Below are 10,486 nucleotides of genomic sequence, written 5' to 3' on the forward strand. Positions count from 1 at the left end.
ATATCTACCAATATGTCAAGTAACTTGTGTTCTGTCTGTATTCCTATTTGTCTCACACAGCTCTCCCATGGTTTTCATCTGTTGCCACTGTGGCTCAGTAATTGTTTAATTGTATTCATCTCTTAATTAGCAGGTGCTAATTACACTATGTCGTGTTTGCAACATTTGCAGCCCAGGCTGGAATCAACATGATTTTTTTTGTTAAGATCAATAGGAAATTGAATTTGCCTTAGCTTTGAAGCATTTCAAAGTGGTGAGCTGATGTTGCTACAGTTGTCAGGAACTATGAACATTGTTTTGGTTTTAGATTTGTTTATGCAGGGATTGACTGAGGGTTTCGGGGCAGCTCACATCTTTTGTAGTGTGACAGGTGTGCTGAACACACTCAATTATTCTGAGTGGAGCAGTAGGATGGGGATTACAAACGTGTACAAGATGCTAAAGTACTCATTATAGCATGGAAGAAGCACTTAGCATTGTGTTTTAAGAAGCTATATTTTAAGAATTAAGTCGTTTATCGTATCCCAAGATAAAGTAGGGTCAACAGAGATGATAGTATGATGGAACGCTCTCAGATACGATGAGTGGAATAGGAACTAAGAGGGAGAGATGAAAGAAATGAATCAAATATTAGCATGTAGTTTACTATCTGAATGCAGTCTGCTTGTAAATATACAAGTGAATTGAGTTATCTAATGAATTGATGGAATTTGAATGGAAAATTGCTAGTGAAGTGTGTCATTTCAGCAGCACTAGCGTCATAAAAGCCTTGTTTTCCTGGAAAAATGCTAAGCGTATGACACACAGTCAGTTTGACATCGGTGGGTTTTGTACATCCAGCTAAATCTATAACCTTGAATCTGACATCAGAGCAAACAGTGTGCCGTATAGAACCCAGACTTCCAGACTTAAACACCTATTGCCTTGTTTTGCCACCTATTGCCAAGTTTGACGCATTGTGATAACGCCATCAGTTTTTGTGCAGGACGCTGGTGTGCTGAAGCATGTCTTTTATTAAGAGCAAAGCTTGTGAAAAATCTGAACACATCTTTATTTTTCTGTTTCATTTGGATAATTTGTGTTATTTTCTTTTTAAAGCGATAGTTCATTGAAAAATTAAAATTTTGTCATTGTTTATTCGCCCTAATGTTATTCAAAACCTGTATGACATTCTTTTACCCGTGGAACACAAAAGAAGATATTTTGAGAAATTATTTTGTATCACTACAATGGAAGTCTGTGGAGGCCAGTGTTGTTTGGTTAGCAAAATTCTTCAAACTATCTCGTGTTTTGCAGAAGAAAGTCATACAGGGTTGAAATGACATAAGGGTGAGTGAATGATGAGAGAATTTGCAGTTTAATTTTATTGAGAAAAATTTCACCTAAAATTAATAACGTGTCCATCTATCTGTAGGTGCTGGATTTTGAAAGGGAGAATGAATACATACTGGTACTAAGCGCTCAGAACCCAGTTGCTCTGGTACGAGGAAGATATGGACCTGCATCCACAGCAACTGTCAGCATCTTTATTGACGACATCAACGAAGGTCCTGTTTTATCTCAAAGCCACTATGAAGTCACAGTGAGAGAGGGGGAGGAACCAGGGCGCGTTATTGCCACCATCAGGGGTTATGACCCAGATTCTCATCCAATCAGGCAAGTGTATATTACGGTACCAGTCAATACATAACATTTTTTATGTTCAGAACGTGCAGTGTTGGGCTTTTAGTAAAGACTGTATGTACACTCAATCCCATGGTCAATCTTTTCCATTATAAACAACAAGCCAGCCATCACCGCCTCTTTTCTAATTCTGTCCTATACGTATAGTGAACATACTGTATTTCAGTCTAATGGGAGAAAGTACCTTAAAACCACAAATATGGCTTGAAAATCACTGGCCTCTTTTTCTGCATTACATTTTCATACATTAATGCTTTAAAAACGTATAATGCAAAGGCAAACGCATCAACCAAGCATGTAACGTAGTTTTCATCATATGAAATTCCAATCTTTTTAAATGGTGGTGATATTCTGTTGCACCTCGGGGGACATGATCATTTTGACTAAAGTAATAAAGTCTTTGCTATTTTGTTTTCTATTCATAATCGAAGAGAAGCCAATGTGTCTGATTTATACTGAGCTCCGTTATCAATTGATTTTCATCAGGTATTCACTGAGAGGAGACACTAAGAAATATTTCTCTATTGGGAAGTACTCTGGAGAGCTGAAAACAGTCCAGGCTTTGGACAGAGAGGAGAACAGCACCTACACCATGGAGGTGGTGGCTGAAGATGGGCGTAAGAGATGTTTCACACTCTTCTCATACTGTGCATTCAATGTGGAGGGCTGTCAATACATGCTGTTTGTTTGAATCAACATGTCCATCAAACTGAAGCTATTATACAAAGCAGGCACAGCTAGAAACAAACCGACAGGGGGTGAGGCTATCAATGCTAGACATCTGGGAAAATCAACATCTCTCGGCTTTCTCTTTTTCGAAATCAAAAAGTGTTACCAAGACACTTGACATTTCAGAATGCTGTGACAGGCTGCGTTCGGTTTGAAGTCTCATTGAAAATTCTGGGCCACATCCACATGCAGTGAGAAAATTCTCAGGCATTGTAACAAGCAGCGAATTAGTCACCATTTGATGCATTGTGGGAAGAGAGGGAAGGAGATGTGTGTGTGAGAGAGAGGGGTATAAAAGTCTACACAATTCACGCATACACATTTAAGGTAGAGTTGAGGTGTAAAAGAGACCCAGTTCACCCGCCAATTATCTTCTGCTCAGATGAGATACCAGTCCAATCCAGAATGCTCAGTCACAGATGTTTACAGAGAAAGACAAGAAAGAAAAATTTAATATGAACAAGGGAGGTATGACTCACTACCTCTGTCATGCGTGGTCTTGAGTGTTGAAGGAAGGTCGAAAAATGAGACAGAGAGAGAGAAATTCATCTGTGGATGAAAGAAAAAAGAATACACATACTTCTGTATCTGAGATCCTTTGACCTTCAAGGAATCGAAGGATGTTTAAGTTAGGGCTACAGAGAGATAAATGTGGGGAATTTCCACTACAAGAAAATATGTGTTTATTTGTCTTGATTAGATATGATAAATTCGCGAAATATTATTCAGGAAAAAGTAATGATTACTTCTTGTTGGTTTTTCTTATAGTCATCAGTATATGAAGAATCTTTTTTTAAATTTGCCATTACCTTTTTACAAGAAAACAACATGGATGCTCTCTGTTTATTTTCAAGGGACATTTTTTGGGGAACATTTTTTCAAATTACATTTATTTCCTTAATCTGCCATTATTGACTCTATAAAAAGTAACTAAATACATCTGGTCTGCTTTATCATCTCATTATAATCTAATCCGAGTTGCAGTAAGAGCTGTTCATTGTAAAGTTAAATTGAAATGATAAAGTTTGTGATGTTTATCCGTTTTAAGTGTTCCAAAACTACCGCATTAACTTGGTAAAACACTGACCGATGGCACTAAACTCAATCTACACAGTTTTTAATGCAGTCCCTGCTCAATATTTAGCATCAGGTCAATGCCTGCCTTAAAATGTATTTTGTACTGCGATAAAGAGCGTGCAAGAGAGATTGAAATATAAAAAAAAATATTTTGTCCAGCTTTATTTTTCCAACAGAAGATTAAATCCACAGGGCAGTAATGTCAGTAATGCATGGCATGATCCACAGTATTATGAAGCGTTTGTACCGTGGATTATCAATGGATTACCAATGGATTATCAGTTCCCCCATAGCAGCACACTAAAGTACACACTAAATGCAGCCAATGCAAATGTGACAATAAAATACAATGTCAGATATAAAGACATCTTTGTGTTTTGATTCACCAGGCAACTCCTCTTTGTCGGCCTCCACACTGGTCACAGTTCATATTCTGGATGTAAATGATAACAGCCCGGTTCTGGTTGGCGATTATTCCTGGAAGTACCTGTGCACACCTCGCTGGGAAGACCAAGCTCTGGTTCTGGCCTCTCGGGACAGCGATGGACCCCAGCACGGAGGACGCCTCAACTTCTCCCTCCGCAGTGACGCAGCTGTCCGTCGTAACTGGAAGCTCACGCCCATTAATGGTTAGTCTATTCCTGATTGGCTCCCCACTTGTAACATAATACCTGGTTCATGTGTGAGGTTTCGCAAATGTCTTCTCAAACAAGAGTTATGTGACCAGTGGCTGTTTGTCTTTCAGTCTTTTCAAACATTTCATGTCAAAATGCTTCATAATTCCAATAATTTTCCCAAACCTCCCACAATCATAATGGGCTATATGCATGTGTTACTTCCACATTTCACAAGAAGAGTGGCATTCTACCGTATTTGAAAGTTAAAACCAAATTGTAACTTATGAAAGTGTCATTTCAAATTCTGTGCGTCACTTCTATATACCAATGATGTGTGCCGCAATGTACAGCATCTGCTAAATTAAACTATTTGCATTTTTTCCATTTCTCTCTGCTTTAAGTCTCCAACCGGAAACAGCCTAGGGTTCTTCCTGTGAAACGCGGAAGTCACGCATGCATAGAGCCCATAGCACTGACTTGCCCAGTTGTGGCGACCTTTTCTGACAGTGACGTCAGTATGGATAAAATTGGAGATCTGTAGCTACAGCACCTATCTAGTCAATTCACTGCATGTTGTGAACTGGATGTAATGTTTCACACCTGCTCAATCACACTGTGAACATTGAGGGAAGGGAGCGTTCTGACAAAAAAGGAAATTGTCCTCCATGTCTAGTGTCTTCAGACGGATCTGTGTTGGTAATAGTCCTCTTCCTGCTGCTTTAGGTGTCATTAATGTGCCAAGATGATGTTGGTGAACAGGGCGACCTGGGTGCATCATCTGAGTCATTGTATGGATCAGCTCTCAAATTGTCTCTTCTCTATCTCTCTCTCTCTCCCTCTCTCTCTCTCTCTCTCTCTCTCTCTCTATTTCTTTTCTTGTGAGTTGTTAATGGATAAAAAGGCCACTCTAGTGACATGGGATAATTAAATTAAATAATCCACAGCCTAAAACCGCAAGGCGATGAACAAGGCAAGGCAAATGATACAATAGATACAGGCAGTGTGACAACACTGTATAAACAGTAACAGGCATGAACAGGTAGCATAAGAAACTAGTGTGAACAAGAAGTACGAACAAGCACAGGACAATAGACACAAGGGCATTATATGGGGAGACTAACAAGGGGTAAATTAACACAAGTTAGCTGCGGGGAATGATACACTAATGGAAAGCTAAACGAGGGAATGAGAGGGGCGGGGCCATAGACGAGACCGGAGAGAGCGTGTTTTATGTCGTGACAAACAATAATATGATTCTCTTCACACAAAACATTAGGCTCTGTCATGATCCTGCCACTGGACCAAGAACGATCTGACATGATGAGGCAGTATGACACATAATGATTAAAGTTGTTGTCAAGGTCCAGAAAAGTACCAAAGACATCGTTAAATTGGTCCATCTGCTCATAGTGGCTCAGTTGAATTTTTTGGAAGTGACGAAAACACTTTATGTGTGAAAAACAAACCAAGATAGCGACATTAATCTATATATTCTCCTCTGGCTTGTCAGTCTATGGTGCGTGTTCACAATAGTGCTCGGTAAGGTAAAAAAGTGCAAGTCTTCATCAATATCGAAATCCTCAGACATTTTGCGAAGATCAGCTTACAAACAACATGCGTCTGATTGTAAACACAGAGTTGCGGGTTGTCAGTCAGAACACTGGGGTCTGCCCCCACAGAATGCACATGCGTCGAAGTGCTCTCGTGAAACGTGCTGGTTTCATGTGTCTCAGCTGGTTTGCTGTGTGTGCCCTGTTATGACATAAGAGCACATCTTGCTGTTTGTGTTTGTGTTTGTGATGGAGAGGGATAACCTCCTAGACGGACACCTGGCAAGCCAAGTCAGTAATTTTCGGAAACATCAGTCCTCAGCTTGAATTTATTTTTGCAGTTATGCAGCTTTGTTGTATAACCATACATTATCACCATACAGTTTGATATAATTGTAACCAGTCATCACAAAAGATGCAATTATCATTTAAACGTCTGAGACCACATTGATGCTGGGATACAACATTTTAAACATAAAAATGAACAAACTAAGATCAGCTATTATAACACTGTTAAAACAAGTGGTGGTATATTTTGGATTGTGCTTTTAGTTAGCTCTTCAGGAGCATGTTATGTAATACAGAATGAACAATAAATGAATGTAGTGGTTGTTCGTTCAGTCTTTAGCTTTGAAGGCCATGGTCAACATATCGGTCACCTCTGACAAGTGAGATAGCTTCAGGAGATAAGCCTGTTTTTACTTTGGAACTGGTGTCATCAAGACCTCTTTGGTCCTCTGTTGACTAGCACATTAAAGACTTTGGTGTCAAAGGACAGTAGTGGGGCTTCTTGGACCATAGATAAGGGTGAGCAGAGATTGATAACAACCCCTTCTTTACTGGACAGAGCGCTTAGTTCTGCGTCACACAGCCAAACCATGATTAGGGTTTTTCCATGCGAAAACTAAACAACAGCAACAGCCCATAACAAGAAATCTTTCCTGTCTGCTTGACCGGATTGACAAATTCCATGTTTAGAACAAACGGAAAACAAAAAACAGACTGTCCCAATCCTGTCAAGAGACGGGATGCTAAACCCTGCAGGGCTGACCGTGACACATGCTGAATGTAAGAAATGTCATCTTTGGATGCATGCAGCAGTTGAATAATTTAAAATCAAAGGTATAATATAAAAAGATCTTAAGCTTTCGAGACAAAACCAGGACATGCCATCCAGGCAAAAATTTATTTTTTGAACTGTTAAAGGGACAGTTCAACCAAAACGAAGATTTATTTTACTCACCCTAGAGTTGTAGGGTATAATATATAATATAGATCTGTATATAAATGTCTTTGTTCTGATGACCACAAACAAAGATATTTGGAAGAATGCTTGTAACCAAACCATTAACTACACTGAAAATAATTTGGGATATAAGTTTACTTGAAAAAAGCTAGGAAAGCTTTTTCATTGCGGAAATGTTAGTTAATTCATCAGAAGTGTCCAAATGAAGACTTAACACAAGTATATGTAGTTTTAACTAGAAATTCCCAAGTAAGGGGTCAAGTAAATTCTACTCATTCTTTGTTTGTACATTTTATTTAAGTAATGCTTCTAAATATGCTTCATATTTCTTAACAAGAGTCCTAGTTATATTATATACTGTATGCATACAGTTTTAAACAACTTGAGGGTCAGTAAATGAAAACAGAATTTTCACTTTTGGGTGAACTGTTCCTTTAACCTTTAAAGTGACAGACTTATAATTATTATTTTTAACTAAGGTAACATGTAACTTGAAAATGTCACTGTTTTTACAGATACTCACACCAACCTATCTTTAAATGTCCCATACCTGCCCCCAGAAGTCTACATCGTACCGTTTACCATCTCAGACAGCAGCTCTCCACCCAGAAGCACATTCATCAATCTACCAGGTGACACACTACATTAAGAGCTGCATGAATGAAAGTAGGGCAAGCTGAAGAAGTAACACATTGACGTCATTTAAACACGTACCTTCATACATTATATTTCTCATGCCGCTGACGAACGCAAACAACATCTCAAACTCTCAATAGAGACCCGTTCATTGGAGGTCACAAATTTCATTTACAAAGATGTTCTCAAAAACACAAAAACAAGACCAATTTGTTCACATTTCAGTAAATCAAGCCTCATTAGTATTACTAAAGAGTACACAAATGAGTTTAATGACTCACCCAATTGATTTCTGTGAGGCAGTTGGGTAGTTAGTATCTATAATAAGAGGCTTTTTTCACTTAATACTCGCCGCTGTGGAGTTGTGAGAATAGGTGAGCTCTTTTATTTGTTTAACAATATTTGTCAAACAAAGAGCTTTTTTTTACGCTTGATGGAAATGTTTCTAATGATCTTTGAATCTCGAGGTTTATGCTTAAATGTCTGAAATTACTTTTGTAGACAAAAGTGTAATTGTGCCAACATGTTAATTTCTTTCATTAGTAAAACAGTTGGGAAAAATTAAGGGACCATACCAAATTTTAATTTAATCAGCATTTATAGATGTATGTTGGCCATTTCAGTCCAGTATCTGTTGAATTTCAACCAAATTAAACCTCAGGAGTGACATAAAGTCATCCAACAGCAATGTGAAAGCCTGGCAGCATGACATGAAAAGTATGATAAAAATGTAGGTTATCTCATAAAAATAGTTTTTCTACTTTTTTGGTAGAAATTTTCACAGTTCACAGTGATACAAAATGATCTTTTTACCTAAACACATACACATAAATAGTAAATTCTGAAAGAATTTTAAAATGTTGTCTTATATTTTAAATATACATTTAATATAAATGTAACCACTTGATTTATATGTGACCAGATATATGTTATATGTACCTTTTAATGGCTTTAAACTTTAATGGCTTTCCTGTAACATCCTGTTTAGGGATGCATGGGCCACAGGTGCTCTCTCTCTCTCTCTCTCTCTCTCTCTCTCTCTCTCTCTCTCTCTCTCTCTCTCTCTCTCTCTCTCTCTCTCTCTCTCTCTCTCTCTCTCTCTCTCTCTCTCTCTCTCTCTCTCTCTCTCTCTCTCTCTCTCTCTCTCTCTCTCTCTCTCTCTCTCACTGTCATTTTGTCTGCTCCTGATGCTAGTTTCCTTTGAAACCTCTCCGGAGCTATTGCCTTCAACTATAGTGGCCCATAAATATGACCTCTTTATTTGACTGCTGCAACCATTGCCTCTAATGCATTTAAAAAACAGCTAAATTCTCATTGTGTTTCCCACAGTGACTGTTTGCCCATGCAACGTGAGGGGCAACTGTAGGATGGCAGCAAAACAGCTTGAGGGCATGCCCACTATTCAGTCAACAATAGGTGTCCTTCTTGGAACTCTGGGTGTTATAGGTGAGTCATGTGCACAGTTTCATTCAAAACACCTGAAATTACTAAAAAGGAAACACAATTCTCTTTTTATGTTCTTGTTTACAGGTATTATATTGATTATTATATTTGTGAGGCTGTCCTACCAGAATCCCACACCACCAAACAAAGCCTGTCAGGAACGAGTGCCACTAACAGTCTCTCTATAATATTTTACCTTTTACATTGACTTTCTAGACTTCTGCCTTTTTATCAAACTCATTAAATAATATCTCTTTGTTTAAATTCTAAATATGCTATGTTTTTTGTTGGTTTTTAGACAGTGTGTTTTAGGTATTTAGTTATGTAGGATAGTTAAGAATATGAAGTCAATTGTAGAACAATTAGTGCATCACTGATATGCAGACAAAATGTCTGTCTGCGCAATATATTCTGATGTTATTTATTTGTTTTTATGCTTTTTAGTTATATTATCCATTACGCAATTGTAGTCCTTTATATTTAGTTGGGATTTAAACGTCTGGATAATTCAAATTTCTTTGTTGAACTGTATTTTAGTACACTGAAATAAAGACAACGAGAAAAATAATGGTCACAGTATTTGTGTATAGATTCACAGAGAGAGAAAGAGAGCTTAACCACATTCAGGTTCATACACTTCTTTTGTTCTTGTTTTATACCCATTTCAGAGATAGAGATGAATCATCCCATTCCAGGGATAAAAACCCTGGGTACGCTAAAACAGTTTCACATTTATAGAGACAGAGAAGATTACCAACAATTGCTTTGAGGCCGCCATATCCTGTTTATGGTGAGATGACAACAGCAAAACGTGATCCAAATGACCTTGCATCTATGCTATATATAGTCACGTAACGCGCTAAAAATAGTCACACTGCTGAGTGAAGCCAAACAGCAGCCTTCCCACTATGACTGTAAATGAACCCTGTTTGGCATTGAACATATATCGTGCACTTTTAAACGTTCTTTCCTTGATGTGCTCAGAATGTCAGTAACCTCAGCAGGGAAGCGTGTCACATTACCTCATGCACTTCCTGTTATGTAGGTGCATTTCTTCAGTAATTCACAGACAGTCTTCTCGTGAAGTGTCCGTGAGCAGATGAACGGTGTTGTCTCTCTGGATCTCATTCATGGCTGTTTGCCTCAGCTTGTTCATCCTGCTCCATCAGTGCAGAAACGCGTACTGTCCAAAAACTGTCCAAAAACAACATGCTGATTATTTACCTTCATGCAGAGTTCTTGACACTGACGTTTTCTAAACGTTCCCTGATGTAATCTTAAAATACAACAAGTACGCAAATACAAGAAAGCTTTTATTGCTTTTGGAACTGTCAACACATTATTTGGTTGAGAACAAGTCTACGTGTATTTTTTGAAGGACGAAAATCCCTGAAGAATATTTTCAAAATGCCCCAGTCATTGGTAGGTCAAGCCTTTAACACTGTGAAAGGCAGAGACTATATTTAGTTTCTTTGGCCTTGTTTTAGCTCTCTTAGGATCAAAAT

At 38.2% G+C, this 10,486-nt stretch overlaps 1 protein-coding gene across 1 annotated transcript in view; it reads left to right on the forward strand.

Annotated features, from left to right (window-relative positions):
- Positions 1 to 9,552, forward strand: part of cdh16 (cadherin 16, KSP-cadherin) — a 29,021-nt gene extending 19,469 nt beyond the window's left edge. The window contains exons 11-16 of the mRNA XM_079487541.1: positions 1,415 to 1,662; positions 2,170 to 2,300; positions 3,879 to 4,118; positions 7,418 to 7,534; positions 8,868 to 8,984; positions 9,069 to 9,552. Coding sequence (XP_079343667.1) covers positions 1,415 to 1,662; positions 2,170 to 2,300; positions 3,879 to 4,118; positions 7,418 to 7,534; positions 8,868 to 8,984; positions 9,069 to 9,169 — 954 coding nt within the window. The 3' untranslated portion in view covers positions 9,170 to 9,552. The remainder of the gene's footprint in view (positions 1 to 1,414; positions 1,663 to 2,169; positions 2,301 to 3,878; positions 4,119 to 7,417; positions 7,535 to 8,867; positions 8,985 to 9,068) is intronic.
- The last annotated feature ends 934 nt before the right edge of the window (positions 9,553 to 10,486 follow it).

This window comes from Barbatula barbatula (genome assembly GCF_947034865.1).
Source record: "Barbatula barbatula genome assembly, chromosome: 1".
Lineage (NCBI taxonomy): Eukaryota > Metazoa > Chordata > Actinopteri > Cypriniformes > Nemacheilidae > Barbatula > Barbatula barbatula.